General features: G+C 42.8%; 1 protein-coding gene across 1 annotated transcript in view; it reads left to right on the forward strand.

The window, feature by feature from the left end:
- FAT3 (FAT atypical cadherin 3) overlaps nucleotides 1-26,716 on the forward strand; it is a 634,426-nt gene that overhangs the window by 556,513 nt on the left and 51,197 nt on the right. Inside the window, exons 12-15 of the mRNA XM_045191687.3 lie at nucleotides 615-811; nucleotides 1,809-1,962; nucleotides 4,632-4,865; nucleotides 26,121-26,510. Coding sequence (XP_045047622.2) covers nucleotides 615-811; nucleotides 1,809-1,962; nucleotides 4,632-4,865; nucleotides 26,121-26,510 — 975 coding nt within the window. The remainder of the gene's footprint in view (nucleotides 1-614; nucleotides 812-1,808; nucleotides 1,963-4,631; nucleotides 4,866-26,120; nucleotides 26,511-26,716) is intronic.

Consider the following 26,716-nt stretch of genomic DNA (forward strand, 5'->3'; position numbering starts at 1 on the left):
AGGGATGGGGGGGAGATAGGAGAGGCTAAAAAGGAGTAAGTGGTGATGGAAGGAGATTTGACTTGAGGTGGTGAATACACGAGACAATACACAGGTGATATGTCATAGAACTGTACGCCTGAAACTTATATAATTTTATTAACCAATGCCACCCCATAAATTAAAAAAAAAGATTCTTTACTAGAAATGACTGTCTTCCCTTGATTGCATAATCATCAGCTAATGAAATTGTCTTGGTAACAAGAGCTACAGTGTATTGCATCCTCTCTTGAGGCAAAGTGGAAAGACAATTGTATCATCCTGAGAAGAGGATTGATTGTTCACAGTTTGAATTTGATTGTCCTTAAGGCTCACTAAACACAAGATCATCTGCAGCCTCTCTAAGTGCATTTTATTCTCTTGGAAAGTTACTGTTTTACTTTCCACACAAGCCAAGCACATAAATGCCAGGCTTTCTTGCACAAGAACCAAAAGAAAGTGAGCGTCAATTGTTCCGTATCATAAATAACAGCAATTGCAAGGCACCTGGATGGCCCTCCACAGGCCTCTCGCAGTATGTGTAGACCAGAGCTTTTCCTTGCACAGCTGCAAAACCTCTTTTTTTTTCACTGCAGGAGGGAATCCCCGAGGAAGGTTTGCCCTGGGGCTGGTGCAGAGTGAGTGGAAGGTCTATGTGAAGAGACCTCTAGATAGGGAAGAACAAGACATTTACTTCCTCAATATCACCGCCACCGATGGGCTCTTTGTCACACAGGCCATGGTGGAAGTGACTGTCAGTGATGTGAATGACAACAGCCCCGTGTGTGATCAGGTGAGATTTGTGGCTATATCAGATACATTGCTCCTTTTTACTCTGCTTCTCTAAAATTAAACCAAAACCCATTTCCCTTTTCTGCTTAAAGCCAGGCTAATTTGTGCTGTGTCTGCTTAATCAGTGAGCTCCAATTGGATACGAGAGGGTGGGAGGTGCAGTCTAGGATGAAATGTTATACACAAGGAAAGAGGGTTGGCGGCATGGTCAGGTGTCTAATTTTGCCCCAAAATACAAAAGCAAGACCATGAGTCCTAAAATTAAATAATTTTTAAGGAATCCTGAAGGACCTTGTAACTTACTCTGTCTAAATTGCTGATTTAATGAAAGAGAAATGGACCACTCAAAAGCATAAATTACGTTTTTTTTGTGTAAGTTTCCACAGCTGGTTAGTGGCCATGTTGGCAATGAACCCAGATCTCCAAGCTCCTCATGGGGCAGTTTTTCTATCGCAGTCTAAAGCGTGACAGCCGATGCAAGATGCCAGTGAAGATTTGGTTTTCTTCCTTGTTGAAATTAAATCACTATTTACCATCAGGACCAAGAGACAATATTGCTGTTCTGTAGCTTAGAAAAGTGTGACAAACAGATGCAATTTATCATTCTCATGCCAAGTGTTAGTAGTGGCTCTTTAAAGAGTTGAAAGGTCCCAAGGATTCACTGGTGCTTAACGGAAAAGAGGACCTCGATCAATATGTGGTCTGTGTCATGGTTGCAGGAGTTCTTATCTGTTTTCTTCACCATTGTCCTCCTAGAATGTAAGTAGTACCTGGCATACAGTAGCTGCTCAATCAGCATTTGTTGAACGAACATGGAAGGGCTAGGCAAGACACATGCCGTGTTTCATCATATAATGTAAGAAGGTTCTGTGATACAGGAAATAATAACTGAAGCTAAATTATACAAACGCATTTGTTTAAAAATCTTGTATTGTGCTAACAGTGGTAGTTGACCCACAAATACTAATAATTTAGTTACCTTCTTTACCTCTGCCTAGGTTGCATATACAGCATTATTTCCTGAAGACATCCCATCAAATAAAATCATCCTGAAGGTCAGTGCCAAAGATGCCGATATTGGATCCAATGGAGATATACAATACTCACTCTATGGACCTGGACACAATGAATTTTTTCTAGATCCAGAAAGTGGTAAGGTGAAATTTATTCTTTGGGTAAATGCCGTTGTTAATCCATGAGCGGCTTTAAGTTCTCACATGGTCTCATCAGTAGTGGGCAGCTGGTGTACCAGAGCCTTGATAGGATGCCAAGCTACCTTGGACTCCAAGAAATGCTATTTGTAGTTGGTACCTGAGGGTGGGTTCTCTGGAGCACACAAACTGTTTGGCTTATAAAATTGCCGTGACTTACTTGCATTTATTGGCATCAAGTAATCAGACGTGTCTTCTTGCTTCTCCTGTTTCTCATATTGGTGAGTTAAAGCATCTGCCCTGTACAGAGTACGAACAGAATTACATCACAAGTCCAGGTTGCCATGCAAACCAGACAGCAATGCACAGTAAGGAGAACTTTTCCCTGCTGAAATTTCTTTTGGGTCCCTTCTCGATGCTTGTTAACACACTTGTCTGGTTTTTATTAAACATTCCTGCTTAGTCTCTCCAAAGCTATGAGCCCTTAGATTTGCTTACATATTCAGGTAAAATTTATAAAGTGGAAGGTTATGTGTGCCAAAGCAGATGCACTGAGGGTCAGAGCTAATGGAAACGACACTTTCTGTGGAGGTGAACTATTCCAGTGTTATGTATTGGATGGTTCAGCCACTGGCAATTTTTTGAAGAACCATAAAGAGAGGATAACGTGCATACTTCCAGTGTTGTCTCGGTCCTATTGAACAGCAAAACACCAGGACTGCAAAAGGTAGTGGTTCCTCCCGGCCCCGCTCCCATGGCATCATTATTCTACGTGGAAGCACTGAGCTGCCCAGGAATATACTACTTGGCTGTGTGTGCCTGGTGTTTATTTATTCAACAGTTACCATTTATTGGGTGGCTAGTCGACATAAAAGAACACTATGGGATGTTTTTGGTAGAGTTCAAGACGAGCAAAACAAACCATGCCCAAGTGAGGAAGACAGACCAATAAGCCAATAACAATAATAAGAAAAGGCAGAATAAAATGAGTGCCCAGGGGAGTTATACCTGGGCCCAGAGGAAGAAGTAGCTAATATTCTGATGAGAGGGGAGAGGAAACTGTTTTTGAAAGGAGCTGGCATTTGAACTGAGCCAGGATGGCAGCAGCTGAGGCAGGACACTGCCGGGGGCAGTGTGAACAGAGAGTGTAGCATATCCAGGGCGTGCCTCCTACAGCACGGTCACTGGAGAGAGGGGCTGAAGAATGGTTTGTGACAAGAGTGGTTGGAGAATGACGTTAGGTTACATCATGGAGGGTCTTGAATGCCCACCTGGAAAACCACAGGATATTTTGGGATAGGAGAGGAAAACGATCTGACCTGTATTTGAGAACCAGCTGTATATGGCAAGGAAGCCAAAGGGGGAACTGCTCCGTAACCACAACTGGCCTGGTCCAAATAACATCTACTAATTTCAGTTCGGTGTAATAATGTTTAGTGAGTCATACTTTTCACCAAATAGCACTTACTTAGGTCTGTCACGGTACTTAATGTCTAACCATTACATTTTAAACAACAACAAAATCTCCCGGGGGCTGGCACCCAGCACCAGCACAGCTGTCCCAGTGGTTAGCATGCATAACCTGCCTCCATGTTGGTCTCTCCAAGCTCCTCAGATATGCACCCAGAACACTCCCCTAGCAACCGCAGGCCCTTCCACAGCCCAGCAAGTAGGGTTTGCCTGGCGCAGTAGGGCTCCTTCAGGACCTCTTTCTGCTTTTTTTTTTTTTTAAAGATTTTATTGATTTTTAGAGAGGGGAAGGGAGGGAGAAGAGAGAGAGAGAAACATCAATGTGTGGTTGCCTCTCTTATAGCCACAACTGAGGACGGGGCCTGCAACCCAGACATGAGCCCCGACTGGGAATCAAACTGACGACCCTTTGGTTCGCAGGCTGGAACTCAATCCACTGAGCCACACCAGCCACAGCCTCTGTTTTGATCGTTTGTTTTCCTCTAAAATGTGGGGTAAAGCTCTGACTGGTGTGGCTCAGTTGGTTGGGCACCATCCTGCAAAGTGAGAAGTCGCCATTTTGATTCCTGGTCAGGGCACATGTCTGGGTTGCAGGCCGGATCCCGGGTTGGGGATGTGCGAGAGGCACTGATCCATGTTTCCCTCTTGCATTGATGTTTCTCTCCCTCTCCTTCTCCTTCCCTTTCCCTCTCACTAAAAATAAATAAATAAATGAATAAATATTTACAGTGAGTTTAGAAAAATATGGAGTAAAAAGATGGTGAGGACCTGGAAGCAGACACACTGCCTGCCCCTCTGGGGTCTACATATCACTGACTTGACTACCAGAGGACTCAAGACGCTTGTCCACGCTCTATGCTTTTGCTGGAGATGCAGCAGAAACCCAGAGATGTAGCAGGTCCCGGGAGGGTTAGGGAGGTATGGAGCTTCCCCGTGTAGCCAAAGGGAGGAACCCCAATCCCAGAGGTTTCACAGCGGAATTAATTAATTTGAAGGTCATGCAATGCTTGTAGTTGCATCCAAGACCACATAAATTTTTCCCTGATGATTACAATTGAATTTGTTCTTTTTTTCAAAATATGAGGCACTTGAGCCAAATGTCATTGGTCTTTCCTGAATTGGGATTCTTTATGTAATTGATCCTCTGCTTTTCAAAAAAAAAAGACAGTTTTTGAAAAGCCAGGCTATTTATTTTCACAGGCGAGTTAAAAACTTTGTCTCTGTTGGACCGGGAGAGAGTTCCTGCATACAACCTGGTCGCCAGGGCCACCGACGGGGGTGGCAGGTTCTGCCAATCTGATGTCCGCTTGATCCTGGAGGACGTGAACGATAACCCCCCTGTGTTTTCCTCTGACCACTACAACGCCTGTGTCTACGAGAACACGGCCGCCAAGGCTCTGTTGACCAGAGTTCAGGCCATGGATCCCGACATCGGTAAGTCAGTTGCAATGAGGGGCTGTCTCCCTGTTCACGCATCTGACACATCTTCAGGTGTTCCCTGCTGCCTTTCCTGTAGTTTCATCAGCCCACTGTGATTCCCTCCCAAGAACACGGACATTGAACTAATTTCAGCTCTTCTGATACTGTGAATTCCTTTACCTTTTAATAAGGAATTTGGGGTTTTTTTTTCTTTTAACCTTTAGAATAAAAACTACAGCTTCCTTACTTGCTTGTTCATCCTGAACATAGTTAAAATGCTGTGTTGTGTGGCAGGGAGAATTCATTTCCATTTCTATAAAGAATTGCATCACACACTTCAGCCGAAATATGACAATCTCGATTTATGGCAGTGCCCCACAGTGCAAAGACCAGTTACTAAATGTGCTGCTGGTCCAATGTGGGGTTTTTTTAAACTGCCATTTTCCAGAGCAGTTTGGCCACATATGAACTGGCATTTCTAGGCAGGCTGAGGGTGGGTGAGACAAGAAGAAATTAGAATGAAAGTTGCTAATAAAGTTTGTGTTCAAAACCACTTTACATAATGAGATGGTGAGTTAGAGAAGACTGGAGTTAATTGCTAGGTAGTCCTTCTGAGAATGCATAAGTTATTGGGGTGACTGCATGATGGAAGATAAATACCGAAGGGCATGTAGACCGCATGTGTGCATTTTAAGAGCTGTAAATCAGAGGAGTAGGAAATGATGGGGTGTGTCTGCTATGCTAAACAGGCCTTTATATAATTCATTGTCTTATTGCTTAATTCCGAATTGAAAGAAAAATTATTGGGCTAATGGAAAAGTAAATACACTATAATTAGTTGAAAACAAACATAAAGCCCAGGGTCTCTGCATATGTACCCTTAGAGAAATTAGTGGCTACACTTTGAATTATTGCTCTTATTTCATTAGCATAATTTCCTAGGCTGACAACCAACCCTTTAAAAATCTGCATGTTATAAAATCTGCTTGATGAAAAATGACAAACAGGAAATGACTCTTATGATCTATAAAGATGTAATACCTACAAGTGACGTCTTAAAAAGAAAGTTAGAAAACATTCTCTGGACTCTAATAGGCAGACTTTTGGGGAAAAGAGGACAGAAATTATGCAAATGAATTTTTTAATAATTTAAATTTCACTTTGATACTATTTCATTGGGCCATAGATAGAATTTTAAGATTTAATAATTCTTTTAATTAAAATGAAATTGAGTTAAAACTCCAACTTTAAGAATTCTGCTCATTTTGTGCATGAAGGAATTGGGTGGGCTCTGTCTAGCGGACTAGAGACTGACTGAGGACCGGGTCTGATTAGTGTGCGTGACCTTTCAGACAGGGAGCGGGGAGCGGGGTGGGGAGATGTCCTTGACTCCCAGGTGCAGTTTGGGTGAAGAGTATGCTGTTAGCCCTGTCCTTCTTTTTACTTCTTCTGAGTCAGCTGTTTCTGGTTGGGAACCAGAGAAGAAAGGCTGACTAGACTCTGGACCTTAAGCAGGGCAGAGATGATAAAGCCTTTAAAGGGCCGAAAACCAGAATAATGGCTTTATCAACACCTCCCTCTGCTCATTTGCACCAGTTAACAAATGCCTTACATTCAAACTTCAATAGACACAGAAGCTGTGAGTGATGCTGACACCTGAATGTAAATCCCATTTCCTGGGCCACCATATCAGCCTCAGGAAAATTCTAACCTAGGATCAGATTCTGGTTCATTTTTTGTTTTTTTAGAACTCCTTTAGCTTTTAAAAATAAGAGAACTGAGATAGCTAGAGAAGAACAAATGAACGCTTCCAAAAACACAAACTGAGCACCTTCTCTGCCCCACACACTGCACTCAGGAAGGTGGTGGAAAGGTCTTGGTCAGAGCCTGCAGGAGGGTCCCAGCAGCAGCGGAGGCAGTCTGAGCCACAAATAGCCTGACCCTCTCCAGAGTGTCAGTGACTGGGGGATCTGGCCACTTTTCAGCAGTGTCCTGAGAAGAACTCACTTTGCCAGGAATCCCATTTCTCAGTCTTTCTTAGGAACCCCAGAGGAGCATGAGCTGCGTGCTGAGGTTACCAGGTTGTGAAGCAGGCTGTTCCTCTTGGGGTCAAACTGAATGTCTGGCCTAAAGCTAAGTTTGTACATGAATCATTAGGCTGAATCCAGCCCCTTAATGTATTTAATTTGGCTTGTATACAGCATTCAAAAACGTTTCAGTTAGTTGTCAATAAAAGTCAGGAAATTTTTATTCAAAATTTTAGTTTCTGGCTAAAAACAACAACAGCACTCAGAAGACTCAGCAATTCCTGGTGCATAGCCCGCCATGGGGGTAGCATTCGGCTGTTCCCAGCCTCCCTGTTCCCACCCACTTCACTTATTTACGTTACTGCCTGATCTCAGAGGCCCATTCTCTAAAGTGACAAGGAAATATCCGGGTGGGGGTTTTTTTCATTTTGAAATAACTATAGGTTCATAGGAAATTGCAAAAACTAATGTACAGGAGGTTGTACAGCACTTTCCCCCAACGATAACATCCTGCGTAACTAAAGTGTCAGATTCTGGCATGAGTGTGTGCGTGCGTAGTTCTGTGTAACCTCACCACCTGGGCAACTTCATGTTACCCACCACCAGCACCTTCACCCACCACCGGGCTCCCTGCTGCGGCCCCTTGTCCACAGCCACACCAACCTCTTCCTGCACCTGCTTCCCCTACTCCTAACCCCTGGCAACCACTAGTCTTTGTATCTCTAATTCTGTTATTTCAAAAATTGTGTTTAAATGGAATCATATAGTTTACAGCCCTTCGATTCATTTTTTTTTCATTCAGCATCATTCCCTTGAGATCCATCCAAGTTGTTCATTGGTTTCGATTCTAGTGAAGAACGTTGGCTGCACTGTGTAAGTGACAGGGCTGTTTGGTTCTGTTAAGCGTATTCCTTCACCCGAAAGTAGCTGCCACGTCGGGAATAAAATAAAACCAGAGGCAGACAAGATCACTTTAACACCTGTCTTGTGAGTTCAAAGAAATAGCATGGCAATTGTCTAGATTTTAGCATGAAATTCTTAGTTTTCCTTTAAAATGGAAATATCCTCAACCCCATGAACTAATGGAATGCTACAACCTGACATTTATAAAAATGTAGCCCTTTCAGTAAAGATTAGGCAATGTTTGCTTGCCCTATGTGTTTGGATTAATATGTTACTATTTAGTCTGCCTCTTAGGGGTACTACTTATGTCCAGGTTCCAAATTTTGAGGGCTTTTATTCTAGCAAATGGAATGTAAGGTAATGAATGAAGTTCAAAGCTAAAATCTGTGACCGTTTGGGGCAGATGACATGAAAATAAAATGTAAACTTGCACTGGAATATGAGCTGTAGCTTGTAATTTACTGAGAAGCCAATTTCTACATATTTGAAATGCAAGAAGACATAGTTTTCCTCTTATGGATGAGGGACATAAAGCAAAGAAATGCTCTAATGAGCATCTCACTTATTTCTTTCCTGTGAAATGTTTCCTGCAAGGTTGGAACTTCTTTCAGGAGCTTCAGAGGAACTCCGAGGCTCATAACACACTTTACAGCTATTTTCCACTCAACTTAACAGACATTTAATGAGCAACTAGGTAGTAGGCATTACAGAAGGAGCAGGGACAGGCCTCGGTTCATACACAGTAGTGCAGGGCAAGAGTCAGGCACACAACTACTTATTAAAAGGCAGAGCTCAAATAGGATTTCAACAGGAAGCCATTCAGGAAGACAGGAGCATGAGGATAATGTCGTAAAGCTGGGAATGGTGGGCCCCACTAAATAGTTGGGAGAATATCATGTTCTGCAAGATGAAAAGAGGTAAATGAGGTGAGAAAAATAGTCTACGTCCTGATTATGGTGGTTCATGACGGGATTTATGTACTTAAACCAGTAGGTGAAAAAGAACCATGGAGCACTTTTGAGAAAAATTATCAGCTCTGTGTTTTGAAAGTGAAAATCTGATGGAAGCATCTAAATGAGGGTAAGGGCTCTGGCCAGTGTGGCTTTGTTGGTTGCAGCATCATCCAGTAAACCAAAAGGTCATGGGTTCGATTCCCAGTCAGGGCACATACTTAGATTGCGGGTTCGATACCCGGTTGGGGCATGTGTGAGAGCCAACCAATCAATGTTTCTCTCTCAGACCGATGTTTTTCTCCTTCTTTCTCTCCCTGCCTCCCCCTCTCTCTAAAATCAATAAACATTTCCTTGGATAAGGATAAAACAAAGTGAGGGTAAGGAAAGTTTCAAGGAGGAGAATGGGTGAAAACAAATGGGGTGGCTTTGGGATTTAAAGTGAATGAGCAGAATGTTCTCTGTATTTATGAATCAGGGAGATGTAAAGTACAGCATAGGGAATATAGTCAATGAAATTTGAATAACTCTGTATTGTGTCAGATGGGTAGGAGATTTATCAGGATGATCACTGTAAGCTACATAATGTCTAATCACGGGGGTATACTCCTGAAACTAATATAATACATAATGTCAACTATCATTGAAAAATTAAAAATCATTTTTTAAAAAAGCTGAGCAATCAAAGGAAGGAGCATATGAGAGATTTTAGATGTGAACTCTAAATTTTGGCAAGATTATCTGGGCAAGATGTAAGACATGGTGCCAGTTAAAGGTGCTGAGTGAGCAGAAACAGCACAGGTGGCCTGAACAGGACTCGGTGTAGAGAGAAAGAGGAAAGACTGGAGACACGTTGGAAATCAAAAGCGCAGCCCTTTAGAAAAAATGCTCGGATAAAAGTGGGGAGATCTTGCCTCCCAGAGGGGTACAGTCATAGTGTTAGGCACCAATGAACATTCAAAGAGTAATGTAATAAATGTTATGATAGAGTACATCTGTAAAAGTAGGGATTTTGTAAGGATGAGTCAGCACATATAATATGTTAGTACAGGTCTCTTTGGAAACATTAACATGTGAGCAATGAATTTTCACCTGGGGCGACCCAGGAAGGATCCACAAAGTGGCATTAGCATTTAAGCTGGGTGTTAAAGGATAGGGCTTGAATTCAGATGGGCAGGAAGAAGAGAAAGATCCAGTTGCAAGTAAGAGAGAGAAAAGGGTGGGGGAAGAGAGAGAGACAGAATTGTATCTACCAAGATAGGCTTGGCTAAACTGAGGTGGTTTTTTAAAGTCTGAGTGGCTTAGCACAGCAAATGGTTAAGTCTTTCCCATGTGAAGTACAGGTGACATAAACATCTGGGCCCTATCTTGTCAATACCATCTTCTTGGCCTTTAGTTCCCAAGGTCACTACTACAAAAGACAGGCACATCCGTGCTTAGCTGCTTCAGCCTGGGAGAGACCCACATTACTCCGTCACTGCGCACTGCCCAGCACTAGTCTGAGGAGGCTAGGAAATGTGGGGGCGGCCATGCCATATTGGGTGAACTCTGTCACAATGATGAAAGCAGGGAAACACAGCTGGCTCAGCAGACCCCGAAGAGGCAGAGAGGGTGACCTTACTGATATGTAAGCCTCAGCAACATGGAGAGACCACTTGACCTTAGAAGTGAAAAGGAAAGAAGCAGAAAGAAAAAACCCCTGATACCTAAAGGAAGAAAAAAGGAAGATGGTGAGGATAACCCCGTGGGAGGCATCTGCCCTCAGACATCCCCATATGCTAAGAGGTTCTGTCATCTCAGGAGACTAACAGGGCAGTAGCTGGCTGGGCACTCCAGGAGAATGCAAGGAGTTTGTTTCAGGGACTAGAGGGAAGTGAAAAGGAGTCATCAAGAAATGAAGGAGAGAAATGTCTCTCCCACTGAGGGTTCTGCGGGTGCTGGGTTTCATAAACGAGTGGACCCTGTCAGTACAGAGAATTATATTAATAGGAAATAAGACAAATTCTTTCAGAGTCTTCCAGAATGATGCCTTTCCCTCTAAAATTAATAGTTAAATCTTCACATTAACAAAGATCAGGAAAGAGACAGAGTAAACATCTCTTGACAGATCTTTTTCACTTTTAACCAAGTGTTTGTTTTTAGCAGCCCCCTTCACTCTGTGCTGTCATTCAGTGTAACAATGTAAACTTGCTGTCAATATCGGGCACTGGTTTCTGTGTATTTCAGGAGGCACATGGTGTCATGACCCCCGTGCCATGCTCTCATGGGGCAGAAGCTGGGATGAACTTGGTTTTCCAATGTGGCGATCTTGCAGGGAGCTGGTCCAGTACCTTGGAGCACCATTTGCTCTGAGAGTGTAGCTCCTTATGGAGGATGAAGAAATTATTTATCTGAAAGGAATGTTCATGAATATAACCACTGAGTGTTGTTAAATGGAAATCTTTCTGACCTAACGACTTTAAGTCAATCTATCCAGATGTTTCTTGCCTCTTCTGACTCATCCTAGCCTGTGTGTCTGCCACTTACTGGGGGCCATGAAAAGAGACTCGGGAAAAAAGCTAAGAGATGGGATAAGTTCACAGCAAAGTGTGATTGGTAGATGCTGGAACTGTGGCAAACAAGCACATCCAGTTAGCAGTGTCCTACATCTTCCTGGGATGAAGTCTGAGGAAATTCTATTCTCACCAATCTGTAAGAATTAGAAACACTCGCCAACCCTTGGTGCTCTCACGTAATTTCAAATTGGACGGCCAAAGGTGAAGTTTCAATCCTGCGATGGTGGTATATTTTAAATCTTTCCTCTTCACGCTTATGATCTAATGGAAGAAACTATAAAGCCTTTTGGTTTTAAATCTATCATCAGTACCTTTGGTCTCATGGAGGAAAACAAATATATGTTCAGCATGTGCTATCTCAATGACTTAACTATATATATTATCATTGCTCTGGTCCCCAAAAGAAAATTTTGCAAAAGTTACATCTGACAGAAGAGGTAAATACTGAAGCACCGCTTTCTTTCTTTTTTCTTTTTTTCATCTCACCTCAGGACATTTTTCATTGCTTTTAGAGAGAGAGGAAGGGAGAGAGAGAAACATCAATGTGAGAGAGAAGCACAAATCAGTTGCCTCCTGTACGTGTCCAGACTGGGGATAGTACACGCCCACACGAAGGGTCAAACCCGCAACCTATTCATGTGCATTGACCAGGAATCAAACCTGCAACCCTTAGGTTACAGGACCAACTGAGCCACACTAGCCAGGGCCTGAAGCATCCTTTTCCACTGCCTTCAGTGCCTGGGTGTGCAGGACAGGGAGGAAAGACAGTCAACATCTTGGCCTCCTCTGGACTCTGCAAATGAGGCATGAGGATATCACTAAACCTTCCTCAGGGACACATCTCCTACTAGCCAGATTGATCATGTGAGAGGCCCCATGGGCATTGACCATATTCACTCATATGAGAGGCCACATGGGCATGGGGAAGCCCTGGATGATGAGTGCCCTGTGCTATGTGTAAGCTGTATGACCTTGGCCCAGTCATTGGCCTCTCTGGCTATAAGGATGCTTAGTGAACTTAGGGAAAGAGTGGGTGAACTTCGTGAGGACTTCAGCAAAGAGATAGGAAACATAAAATGGAGATAGAAAACAAAAAAAGAACCAATGAGAAATGAAGACCACACAAACAGAAATGAAAAATACATTACAAGGAAACAGTAGAGTAAATGAAGCAGAGGATCAAATCAACAATTTGGAAGATAAGGAAGTAGAAAACACCAAATCAGAACAGAAAACAAAATGAGGATAGTATAAGGAACTTTGGGGGTAACTTCAAGCATACCGATGTTCACATTATTGGGATGTTGGAAGAAGAGAGAAAGCGAAAAATGGAAAACGATTTCACAGCCAAGCGGTATAAATGTGCCATAGCTGTTTCACCACTCATCTACTAAAAGACACTTGGTCCACTCCCAAATATTGTAAATAATCCTTCAATGAGCCTAGGGGTGCTTACATTCCTTAGAATCAGTGTTTCAGGTTTCTTCAGATAAGTTCCCAGAAGTGGAATCCCTGGGTCATAAGGCAATTTCATTTTTAATTTTTTGAGGTAACTCCATACTGCTCTCCACAGTGGCTGCATCAATCTGCATTTCCACCAATGGTGCAGAAGTGTGCCTCTTTCTCCCCATCTTTGCCAGCACTTGTTGTTTGTTGATTTATTGATAATAATAATCTTGGCAGGTGTGAGGTGATATCTCATTGTGGTTTTAATTTTCATCTCTCTGACGATTAGTGATGTTGAACATCTTTTCATATATTTCTATTGACCACTTGTATGTCCTTTTTGGAGAAGTGTCTATTCAGGCCCCTTGCCCATTTTTAAACTGGATTATTTGTGGGGGGGTTTTGGTGTTGAGTTGTATATATTCTTTATAAATTTTGGATATTAACCCCTTATCCAATGATATATCAGCCAATGTGTTCTCTCTTTGTGACAGCACAGATGGACCCAGACAACATTATGTTAAGTGAGATAAGCCAGTCAAAGAAAGAAAATACCATATGACTTCACTCATATGTGGAATCTAAATAACAAAGTGAACTAACAAGCAAAATAGAGACAGACTCATAAATAGAAAACAGGCTGACAGCGTGGCAGGGTCTGTAAAGGGGTTGAGCAAAAAAGAAAAAGAACTCATGGACACAAACAAGAGTGTGGTGATTATGGAGAGGAGGTGGGATGGGTGGTTGTGGAAGAGGGTATGGGGATAAATGCTAATGGGAAAAAATACAATAAAAAATGAACCATTATAAAAAAGAAAGGAAAAAAAACAAAAAGGAAAACCTATTTGAAAAAAACATTGACAGAAAAACTTCCCTAACCTGGTGAAGAAAAAAGACATACTAATCTTGGAAGCACAGAGAGTTCCAAACAAGATGAACCCACAGAGTTCCACACTAAGACACATCATAATTAAAATGCCAAAGGTGACAGACAAAGAGAGAATCTTAAAAGCAGCAAAAGAAAAGCAGTGAATTACCTACATAAGGAGCTCCCATAAGACTATTAGCTGATTTTTCAAGAGAAACTTTGCAGACCAATAGGCATTGTCACAAAATATTTAAAGTAATAAAAAGCAAGGACCTACAACCAAGGTTACTCTACCCAGCAAAGTTATTTAGAATCAAAGGACAGATAATGAGCTTCTCAGACCAGAAAAAGCTAAAGTAGTTCATCACCACCAAACCAATATTGCAAGATACGTTAAAGGGTTTATAGGGTCTTCTTGAAGAAGAAAAAGAAAAAATGATTAAAAATATGGATAATAAAATGACAGTAAATACATATCTACAAACAATTACTTTAAATGCAAATGGATTAAATACTCTGGCCAAAAGACACACACTGGCAGAATACAATATCCAAACATATGTTGTCTGCAAGAGACTCACTTCAGATTGAAAGACACATACAGACTGGAAGTACATGGACAAAAAAAGATATTTCATGACAATGGAAATTTTATAAAGCTGAGGTGGCATTACTCACATTAGATAAAATAGACTTTAAAACAAAGGCTATATAGCAGATACAAAGAAGGACTCAGCAATTCAATTTCTGGGTTTTTACTGAAGAAACCCAAAACACTAAATCAAAAAGATATATGCACCCCTATGTTCACTGCCGCACTGTTTACAATAGCCAAGCTACGGAAGCAACCTGAGCACCCACCAGTAGGTGAGTGGAAGAAGTGGTGCGTATATATAGTGGAATATGACTCAATCACCTGCAACAACATGGAGGGATGTAGAGGGTATTGTGCTAAGTGAAGGAAGTCAGAGAAAGACAGGTGCTATATCTTTCACCTATATGTGGAATCTGAAAAACCAAATAAACAAACAAGCAGAACTTAAAGAGATGCATGGATACAGAGAACATTTTAAGGGTTCCCAGAAGTGAGGGAGCTTGCGGGACTGGGAGAAAAAACTGAAGGGATTTGGAAGTACAAATTGGTAGTTACAGAATAGTCATAGGGATGTAAAGCACAGCATAGGGAATACAGTCAGTAATGCTGTAATAACTATGTATGGTACCAGATGGCACTAGATTTATCAGGGTGATTGCTTCATAAGTTATATAAATATCTAATCACAATGCTGTACACCTGAAACTAGTATAATAGTGTACATCAACTATAATTGAAAAATAAAAAAATATTTTAAAATACATATTTTTCTTAATTTTATTTTCCAATTACAGTTGACATTGAATATTATTATGCATTAGTTTCAGGTGTACAGTATAGTGGTTAGACAATTATCTAGCTTACAGTGTGATCCCCCTGATAATTCAAAGTACCTACCTGGCATCATACATGGTTATTACATTATTATTGCCTGTCTTCCCTATGCTGAATTTAAATCCCTGTGACTATTTGTAACTGCCAACTTGTACTTGTCAATCCCTTCACCTTTTCACCCATCGCCCAACTCCCCTCACCTCTGGCAAACATCAGTTTGTTTTTTTTCTGAAGAGGAAACTGAGGCCCTGGGACAAAGAGATTTGCCCAGCGTGAGTTCATTGGTGGCAGAGCTGGATCTGGAAGGAAGGAATCCAGACACCCAGTCCAGGGCTCTTTCCAGTCCTCTACTAATTTCTACCAGAAGGTATTTCAAGAAGGATTCAATTCTGAATTCAGCCCATCTGCTCTTAAATATCATGTATTCTATATTTTTCCTAACACCTTAGAAATTCTTACCTCTAACCTGCATAGGTCAGTGATTTAACACTTTCTTTTTTCTTTCCCAAAGCTCATTTATTCTCTGAAGTATTAAATCCTTGAAGGCAGTTGAGGGACTATCAAAACATACATAAAAATTAAGTAATCCCCCTAAAGACTGAGAGATGTGAACCATTCTCTCAAGCACGTTGAGGTCAAAGCCCTTTGTCTGTTGCAGATATCAAAAAATATAATCTCACATTTGAAGCCTTTCTCCAGAGAGCCCCAAACACTTAACACATGTAATCTTACTGTGGCAAGAACACATCTTCACACTCCCACCTGTAGATGGAGAAACAGACTTTCGAAAAGTTTAAATGGTTCTTCCGAAGGCATGTTAAATGGATAGAGGTCCTAACTAAAGGGCTCTGGGGCCCTCTAAACCCCTCCCCAGAGTTCTTCACCTCCCACCAGCATCAGAACACCTTCCCCAGTGTGTGTAGCCAGAGGCCGGGGCTGTGACACCCCATCACCTCTGGGTCACATTTGCCTGTCATTTGAGGAAGCTATGTCATACAGTGGCTTTGGGATGAGACCTGGTTACGTATCCCAGTGCCAACCTTTATTATCTGTCTCACCTTAAATAAGTTCCCCAAACCTCCTCAACTCCTCTTCTCTGAAAAAAATGGAGATATTCATGTTTTTGTTTGGTTTTCCCACCAGACCATGAGCTCCTGGGAAGCTGGGACCACAGCTGGACAACCTGTGTGTTGCCAGCACTGGCATGGCACCAGCCACCCAGCACATGTGCCATACATGGCTGCTGAACTGCCAAGTTGATGAGAGAACTGAGTCAGACAGCCCACCTAAGTTCCCTAAGGTCTTGTCTGGGCATTGTGTGAATTCCTTATAGCAGAAGCTTTCACACACACACCCTGCACTCCCTCCTGCAGGAATCACCAAAGGCTGGAAATCCCCCTCTCCAGTGCCACTGGCGATAATGTGAATGTCCTCTGTCACTCACGGGTTAATTTGGGAATATGAAGTGGTTCCCCCAGGCACAAGAACACAGGATCCCTTCACTTGATTAGGGCCCTACGAACCACCTTACCCCAAGTTCCAGAATCCAGCAACAGATAAAACAATGCACAACAATCAGACAAATTGGTTATCGGCACTGGCTGTGCATCAGAATCCCCTTGGGAAGTTTTAAAAATAAACAGACAAAAGTAAACCAATAAGCAAGGGATCCATCTCCAAAATCTGATTCAGAAAGTGTGGGGCAGGGCTGTGCATATATATTTTTCTCTAGTTGATTGTGATATCTTGCCTGATTTAGGAGTCTTTGCATTCGACATATATAAGTTATTATTACTATTCTTTTTAAAATCCAATGTCTTCCAAGCAGGGGGTATAAAATACTAGTTGTTAAATGAAATAGCTCATTTCTTTCAGACAAGTTATCTTAGTTAAGCATATCGGCAGTCAGCCATGGGCAGGGGATTTTGATTTCTAACAGCTGATCACAGTGATTCATTTCTCTGAGCTCACCCGTTCACACGTGGCCTCATCGCTAGGTGTCACTGCGTGGCTAGGTGTCACTGGTTGGTAGTGCCTCAGAGCTGCTCAGTTGGATCAATCCTGATTCAACACTCAGCAATGCAGAGCAGAGATTCAGGGGAGTGCTAGATGTCTGGGGGAATTTCAACCTCCCCCTAGGCATTTTGTGCAGAATCCAAGGATCCCCCAGCTTTGGCTTCCTGCCTTTGCAGGGCATGTGGAGGCTCAGCAGAGTATGCTTATCAGCTTTGCTGCAGGATGCTCACTCTCTCTTTACCTTGTGAAGCCTCCTTGACAGGCGCAATTATGTTGTCCGTCATCTGCTGGGAGCTCTTTGAGTAACTTCCCACACATTAAAAACCAGCTCACAGCCACACGCCCTTTCCAGCTTGCTTTTTCCAATCTTCCTCCTTCTCTCTCTGCCAATGTGTCCATTAACTTATGCCCAGTTTTTAGATTACTCTAGCTATAATTGTTTATAACAGCTCTGATAATTTGCTAGTGGCTCTGGAAACAGATAGCTTCAGCGTCTGCTGGCCTAAACTTCTAATTTAGTGACACTGAACGCTCTACCCTTCTCTGAGTACGCCTTGCAGTTTCGTCACTCTTGCCGTCACGTGTGTTTGTATCACCTGACGCGCTCCTTCTGTTTGTCACCTTTCTGCTTTTGTTCTCCTGACAGCTCCTGCCTTTCCCTTCACGTCTCAGTTCAGTTCTTTTCTTCTCTGGGAAACTTCCCTTGGCCACCCCTCTCCAATGATCAACTATATACATGTTTGTCTCCGAGAAAAGGGAGCCATTCAGGGTTGAAAAGTGGCCCATTCTTCCCTGCATCCCCAATGCTTGCCACGGGCCAAAGTCCTGTGAGTCTTTATTGAATGGATGGATGAACTGATGCAACAGCCATTCTTAGTTAAAACTAATTAGGAAACATTATGAGTATTATTGTCAGGTAGCAGTCTAGCTGAAAAATTCTGTGCACCAATGGAGATGAGTTTTGAGTACCTGGTTGAATTAATTTACTTACTCAAGTATCTCAGGCCTAGCAAAGTTAAAAGAGTTTGTACCCAGATGATTGTAGCCTTTGAGGTATCATGAAAGGTGATCTCACTGAACCATGGGGCCAGTGTTATGGGTGTGCGACCTTTGCATTTTGTACAGGGCACCTTGCTGAGGAGGACCCCTTGCTTGGTTCAGGGCAAGGCTGTGTTGGGCTCCTTAATAGTTTTAAAACATTTTTATGTTGCATGAGATCTCATAATCGTGTCCCCAATCCTACCCGGCAGAGCTGGTGCCTGCCGAATGGGCAAGTCCCCGAGAGGTTTATGGTATAGTCAGGATCTCCCTGAACACGTGACTGGTGCTGCCTTTGTTCTTTTTATTTTCCTCTCGACTGTTCAAAGAGTCAAGGGACTACTGACCCCGGAGTTGGTATGGCGCCCATAGAGAAGTGCCAGGGTTAGTCGTCGCCCAATGAAAAACCTTTAAAAGGCACTTAAGCAGAAATAATTAGAGTCTATTAAGAAGTCATTTCTAACTTGAAAAGTAATTGCAAGTCCATGGACCTCATCACAGCAACTTTCTGTTTTATTTCATATCATCTCAGGCGTATTTTAAAGATAGATAAGAGCAGTCAGTCGGGCTGAGCTCTTCCACTGTAGTGGAATTTCACTTGCCTCCCACAGACAATGGGAGAAGAATTTCGGGCTAGCCATTTTCCTCTATGGCTTAATTTAAGTGTAAAAGAAACTTGTTCCAAAAGCATACCCTCGAATGGAAAAAAAAATACCAATAAAGATAAAAAAATGTTAAGTTTATCCCTTGAAATACCTTTATAATGAGACCTTCAACAAAAATGATTTTCTAAGTAAAGTTAGCATCTTTCTGAGCACAAACTCAACTGAGGAATGTAAATATACAGGAAAAGAAATATAGAATATCTAAATATATTTTTCTACAAATATTTCAAATGGTATGCATGGTGAGCATTAAACTGGCCTGGGAAATACCTTGAAATTTTTACTTCTCTAAAATTGATATTAAGTAATTATTTTCCATGTACGTGATTTTTGTAGTAGTTCTTTTACTTATTACAAACATGATCTGTGTCCATTGTATAAAATCTAGGACAAGCAGAAAGGGAAAGCAAGTCAGTTCAACCACTGGTGCCATTTTTTGATAGAAATCCTGTCTGCCTTTTTTTCTTTACAAAATGGGCTCATAAATGACATATTGTATTGCAAGCTGCTTACGACATACAGAGGAGGACAAGAGTAGATGTACTGTTGTTCGTAATAAATAATACAAGAATAAACTGTGTTTCACATACGCACAGCTGCAAACCTCCTTTGCCCCACCCTGTATTTCTGTGTCTTTATATATTCTTTTACACTTTATTATGATATGGGGGTGTGTGTATATGTATGTATATATGGTATTCTTTGAATGCATGTACTATAATTTATTCAACCGGTCCTCATTCTTAGAAAATTGGGTCGTTTCCAGGTATTTTTCACAAGTGAAAGGACCTATTTAGCAATAGCTTGTTAACAGAGCTATGAAAGTTTTATGTACATTTTTAATATTAAATATTCCTGTGCTCAGTATAGTGTACAAAGATAATAAGACACAGCCCCTCCGCCTAAAAGATACCTTAATTGAGCAGGAAAGAGGACATAAATATAACTAATGATAATGCAAAAATAATGTCAAGGGGGCAAAGAGGAGGAGGTAACTGGGGAATTAAGGAAACTGTGCCAGAGGAGACCCTGGAAATATGTAGAGTTTTGACAAGGGAAGGAGGGGAAGAGAGTGCTCTGAGCAGGAAGAGCCCGGGCCAAGGCCTGAGGGGTAAAACTGCACCGTGTCTTCAGGAGCAGTGGAGTAGGCAGTGTGTAATGGAAGTGGGGCAGACTGCAGAGACTAAAGGCCATTCTCAAAAGTGTTTACTTCTAACTGTAGGAAGTGAGAAGTCAGTACTATCTGGAGCAGCTGGAAGTAAGACTGGGTCCAGTTTTAAGAACTAAACTCTGTTTCTCAGACTCTGTCTGGGGATAGAGGCTGAGGTAGTTTGTAGTCAGGCGTCTTGCAGTGGTCCAGGGGAGAGGGGAAGGGAGCCTCACCTGGCTGTGAGACCTGGCCTCATGTCAGGCAGTAGAATCCAAAGAACCCAGCGTTCGGATTCAGGTGGGAGAGGGGAGTTGGGGGAAGACACACAGCAAACTGTCTAGTTTAAGTAATTCCTTGTCGCCTTGCTAAGCTACTAGAGTTTGGGATGATGTCTTTAGGGCTCCATTCCCCTCAGTGCAGAGCCTGGGGCAATCAAACGGGTGGCACTTAGCAAATCTTTATTAAATGGAAGGCTCACAGCCAGTGTCTCCTGTGAGGAAGACAGAACCCTTGCATTCCTCAAAAATAACTACTGTCTTTTAAGGATGAGGCTGTAGCAGAGGAATGCAGTGACATATTCAAGAACCAAAGCTTTGTTTATCATTTTTTGAAGAATAATCCTTATAGTTTAAATAAGAGCATACCTTAATCACCACGCATGTGTCATAAAAGCTACAAAATCTAAATATACTTGTGAGATTTTAAGCGCTGATGAACAGGCATTAATGAAGGCAGGAGAAAATTTTGGCTCAAAACCAAGTTACTGGATCTCCCAGGGCATGGTATCAGGTGACTGACTCCAGTGCGACACACACTTTAAGGAGTAATTACGCTGTTCTGTGTCTCAATAAGGGTGGTGATTTCATGGGGGTGTACATTTGTCAGAGTTTATGAGCTTGACACTTAAAACTCGTTCATGCTATTGTGTGTACAATATGATGCCTTAATGAAGTTGATATAAAAATCATTAGAACCAAAATTTAAATTGTCACTAGAATCTGATTATGGGCACTGTTTCAAATTATTTCTTCCCCAGGTATGTATTCCATATATATTCAAACCCTTTTCTAAAAGCCCGTTTAAGCAACTTGGTACAGCCCACATCTTGTGTGCTCTGCCTGCCGGCCAGATCCCGTGCAGTCACTGGAGAGTATAGTGGTGAACGTCCAGGACAAGGCCCTGCCCTGCCAGAGTCAAAGCAGCTGCCAACACACGATCTCAGAGGAAGCGGAAGAGAGCTCTCCTCAAGTTCCTTAAGCTAAGGAGCTTAGTCCTTGGAGGAGGGGAGAAAACATTTTTTAAAGGTCAGGTTGAAAAAAATCCCGATGCACTTGCTGTGCTGCCCACTCTTGCCATTTGGTGTTGGTGCTGACTTTAACACCTTTAGCAATCTCGAATAAAGCTGCGTTATTCTGACACTGGGTTAGGTCCTCGGGGATGAACCTAGCAGTGGGTGTTATTTCTCACAGAGGTGTAAGAGCCTTGCTGTACCCTGTATGTGTGAACTCTGAACACTTAACTGAATGGTATGAATCTGCTCTGTTAAGTTTTCCTTCTACCCAGGAAATCCAATAGTTCATCATGGTCAAGGTTACTGTGGACTTTTCTGTTGGTGACATGGCCCACTTATGCCCAGGTCTAGCAACTTAATGGGCATTTGGGGAAGAAGGGCAGTCCTTTGGAAGTAAAAACAAAACCAGTGCCATTAGATTAACTTGGAAATGAACCATAGTACTGGAAGATAATCTTAGACTTCAACAGACGCAGGTCTGTCATTTTAAATGTGAAGAGAACTGAGAGCCAGTGAAGTGAAGTGACTTGCCCAAGTTAACTTGTGTAGTTTGGACAGATCATGGGCTAGCAGCAAGGTGTCCTGTCTTCCAGGACTGGACCACATTGACAGTCCCATGTCCAAAATGTCCATGTTCCTATTTGGCCAAATGGAAAGGGACCTCACCTCTTTTTAGAAACCTTTCAAGGGAAGGAGTAGAGATGCCCTTGGCAAGCCGTTCCAGGATTTCCCAGTCTTTCCTGCTGGGGATTTTTATGTGCTATTTTTGTCCTCCCACCCCACACTGCAAAGTGCCACTACCTATTACTTCCTTTGAACAAATAGGAATTTTAATCATTCTCTTTTTACTTGATTTTAATCCTCCAAAGCCCTGCTCCATTTGCCACAGTTAACGTGCAGAAACTTCACTTGCAATGAAAGTCATACTTCTCTTGGTAGCCTGGCATTTCAGCATTTTAAGAAGCTAAGTAGCTCCGTCCTCATTAAATTAGACTCAAATTGGAGAACAGAATTACATACTTAAACAACACAGACGCAAAATGATGGATTAATGTTATACCTAATGTAACGCATCGTGACATGCAGTAAGAGCATTAGACCAATTAGCGAGCGACTCTTCTGCCCAGGTTCATCTTTTCTGCTGGGTATGTAGCAAGGGGATGGTGATTTGAAGGATGGCATTTATCAAACGCCCTTGGATAGAAAGTTTCTGCATTAGGAACATGACCTGCATTCATTTAACAAAGACAGCACCCCATCGCCTGGAAGCACAGCAAAGGAAGTGGTACACCAAAAGTACTGCCTCCAAATTGGCATCTACAGATCTGACTTTATTTCCAGAAATCATTGAAATCCATCGCAACTTTGTCTCAATTGGAATTAATATGTTCCAAAAATATATCCTGCTCTATTCTTGAAAGCTACCAAATCATAAGTGATACAATTTAGCGTATTCATTGATTTCGGATCCCCCACTCCCCCTACCTTTTCTAGTCTTGCTTCCGTATCGGTCTGATTGGTCACAGAAAGGAGAAGTAAACAATAAATCTCCCCTTCCTCCTGGTGTGAATGCCCAAGATACTGTCAGAACAAAATGTATGGGGAGGTGGGGGGAGTTAAGGTCAGCCACTTTGGGGGAGGAGATGGTTTTCTGCAGTGGTAAAGCAGAAAAACCCTGTCACCGAGTTTAAATTAACAGAATCTGCCCGGAGGGGAGCCGTGGTCTTTGTGTGGCTGATTAATGTCAGCCTTGTAAACGCAGTGCTCCAACAACAGGGCTCGCCCGCTGAGCAGACGCTGGAAGGAGACAGCATCGCCTGCTTGGGGATCCCAGCAGAGCCTCTGAATAAGGCTGGATGAGAAACCTGAAGACCAGGAATGTAGGAGATATGTTTAATGAGATTCCAGCTCTCTGTCCCAGGGAAGGAAACACAGGCAGCCATGTAAAGCACATTCTCTTCAGGCCTTGCAGCCCCACGCAGCAGCACAGTGCAGATCAAGCTCCTCTCTCCCAAGTCAGCTGTTCTGAGCACCAGGGCGCTCAGGGCAGAAAGTCCAAAGCTTCCTTCCCAAATGATCTTCAGGCCGGAAGAGTAAGCATCTCCGGGGGCAGATCTTAAATCCTTAAGCAGATTGAGCAAGAGGCCCGGGGAAAACAGGACTTTGTCTCCGGTGCATACCTAAACAACGCTGGTGGCACCAAGCAAGTGCATCGGCCCTTGGCTTATGCGTCAGTAAAGTGGGTTTTGTAGTTGTCAGCAGATGCTCTGAGGAAAGCCCTTGCGTGGATGTCCTGCCCCATCCCATTGCTGGTGAGACTGCTGTACCATATGCTGGGGGTGGAAGTTAAATCCACAGGGAGTGTGCGATTTGAAAACCTGGAAACCTATGTGGTATATTTATGTGAATCACTGATATGTTTCCATAAATTCATTTTTGTGACCTTGAGAGGCATCCGAGACCATCCAGTTAGTCAAGGCAGCTCCTGGGGCATGTGCCCATCTCTGGCATGCAGGCAGTGAATTGTTTTTCAGGTAATTTTGATCGCCTCCACAACCCTCTATGCATTTACCCCCGGGATTTATGCTAAAGAATTTAATCGTCCAGACACTCTAAATATAGCCAAAACCGCCCCTAAAACCTCTGCTCTGGGGCCTTATTTCTAGAGAAGAGGAAGGCCTTCTCTTTTTTTTATCTTATTACCTATGAAATCAGAGGTTGTTGTTTATATATCATAGTGTGGTTGTTTTGAGAGATAAATTTAAGTAAATGATGAAACTTCAGAAAAAAATGGACTCTCTGGAATGGAACCAAGAACAAGCTCTTAGTGTTGACCTTTTGGTGAAAGCCACATAATGCAATTTATGTCATCTGCTCAGGATGTATGATTTTATTGGTTTGCTGGGAATTTGGCTTAAGGGAAATGTACATTGGGGGAGTTACCGCCAAATGTCCATCCCCATGGTGAGCTGTTAAGGTAGAAAACCCCACAGACTTAGGCCCTCCCTCTAAGGGCGTGTACTCTGGGGTCCATGGTTCACAAAATCCATTTCCAGGTGTTGTCATAGGTGAAGTCATGACTGATGACTGTCCTCATTAAAAGCATTTGGGTGTTTTTTCAGCCTACAAATAATTAAATTTTGCTTCTTATAAATCTTAACTACTAGCAAATTTGACGTTTATAAACTATTTTGAAGTACTGAGATCCTGTGATAAAAACAGTTAAATCAGTCTTCAGAACCAGAAGTAAACCCAATTATCCATCACTGATTTGCTGGTTGTTAATGGACGTTTCCTGGTTGATATGTTTCAGCGTTACCACATATTGAGATAAAATTGTGTTTTGGTAACTATGTGCATTTCTTTATATCATAGAGCTGGAGATCCCCCTCTGGGAAGGGAGGATCTTCCCAAAAGAAGATCTCCCTTCTTTGGGAAGGGAGAAGATCTTTATAGAGTGAGCCTGGAGCTCCCTTCTTTGATGGGGTGCTCCAGGCTCACGGCCGTCGGATTTCATCCACATTCCCTCGTGAGCTCATCCATTCTCCTGGCTCTGCAGGCCCTCTGAATGCTGATGACCCTCAAATTTATAGCTCCAGCTTGAGCCTGTCTGATCTCCAGCCTCCTATACTAACTTCCTACTTGAATCTCCTCTTAAATATAAAATGTTCATCCCAAATTTAATTTGCCCAAAACAGGGATCCTGATCTTCTGTCCAAATCCTCATCCCCTTGCATCCTCTCTGTCTCAGCTGATGGTCACTCCCTTTTCACTTACTCAGACCAAAACCTAAGAGTCATCCTAGAATGTTCTTTTGCTGTCACATCCCATATCTTGCTCGCTTCCCCCCCAATCAGAAAACAGTCTTTTCTCACCACCCACACGTTCAGAATAGATCTGGGACCAGGTGACTTCTCCCTTCTCACCTCCCCCTTGTTCGGGCTGCCATCTCACACACCTTCCTGTGGAAGCCTCCAGCTGCTCTCCCTGCTTTCCCACTTAACTGCTCTTCATTCTGTTCACAACCAACATCATGAGTGATCCTGATAAAATCCAAGGGACATCACATGACTCCCCTCCTAAGCCCTCTAGTGGCTGCCCACCTTACTCCCCCCCCACCCCCCCACCCCCACAGGATCTGCAACCTAATCTCATCTTCTCTCTCTCCCTTCCTGACTCTGGTCACACCAGTCCTATCGAGAGTGCTCCTCAAACAGGGCAGACGGGCTCCCACCTCAGGACCTTGTGCTTGCGTGTGCCTCTGCCTGGGGGTTCTTCCCCCAGGTGGCTGCGATGTTCACTCCTTCCTCTTCTTTCATTTTTCACTCAAATGTCAAGGCCTTCTCTGACCGCCTTATTTAAAATTATCACCCTTCCTTCCCTCCCCCAAATAATCCCTCCCCCCCCACTCCTCTTCTCCACCCCCTTTGTGGCTTTATTTTTCTCCCTTTCACTCCATAACATGCCACTTAGTTTTATTCTTTGTTGTTGTTGATTTCTAATTTACTAGGATGTAAAAATGTCCACAGGGAATGTTTGGCTCTTGTTCATTGATAGACTCTCTAGCATCTAGAATAAATAGTCCTGATACATTCTAGGTAAACATTTGTTGAAGTAGTTAATTAATTTATATTTGTCTTCCTGTGGCACGTCTTTTCACCCTCATATCTATTGGCATCTTAATTTTTTTCTTTCAATATATTAGGAATATCCAACTATTTCTGGTATTTCTTGCCAATATTTTTATCTCCTTACTATTTAATTTAGTTGCATATATTTTACAAACTGAAGTTTACATCTTTGTAGGACCAAAGCTGTGGGTTAGAATTGCTTTTTCCTTGTGTGGTCCTTTGAAAGTCAGAACAGCCCTCAGATGCTAGAGCAGAGGTTCAGGCTGCACCTTCTGCACTCACATTCTCGTGTCTCCCACAGGCATCAATAGGAAGGTCGTGTACTCCCTGGCCGACTCTGCTGATGGCTTCTTCTCCATTGACGAGTCCTCTGGCATCATCATCCTAGAGCAGCCACTGGACCGAGAGCAGCAGCCCTCCTACAACATCAGCGTGCAGGCCACCGACCAGAGCCCTGGACAGGCCCTGTCCTCCTTTGCCACTGTCACCATCACTGTCCTGGACATTAACGACAACCCCCCTGTGTTTGAAAGGAGAGACTACCTGGTGACTGTGCCTGAAGACACCTCCCCTGGCACCCAAGTCCTTGCTGTTTTTGCCACCAGCAAAGATATTGGCACAAATGCTGAGATTACATATCTCATTCGTTCTGGGAATGAAAAAGGGAAATTTAGGATCAACCCAAAGACAGGTAGGTAAATGGCAGCCTACTTAGAATTCAAGGCTTCATTCTGTCCTGCTTCAGTTCCTACCCCCTAACCACTTTGCTTGGTGGGCTCTTTTCCTCCTGATACTTTATTGCAGCAGAAACAAGTCTTCCTATAGCAGGGCCTACAGACAGACTCCAGAGTGCCCTCTAGCTCTCTGCTTCTGAGGACGCCCCTCTAAGTTTGAAGC

This window comes from Desmodus rotundus, chromosome 5, assembly GCF_022682495.2.
Source record: "Desmodus rotundus isolate HL8 chromosome 5, HLdesRot8A.1, whole genome shotgun sequence".
Classification (NCBI taxonomy): Eukaryota; Metazoa; Chordata; class Mammalia; order Chiroptera; family Phyllostomidae; genus Desmodus; species Desmodus rotundus.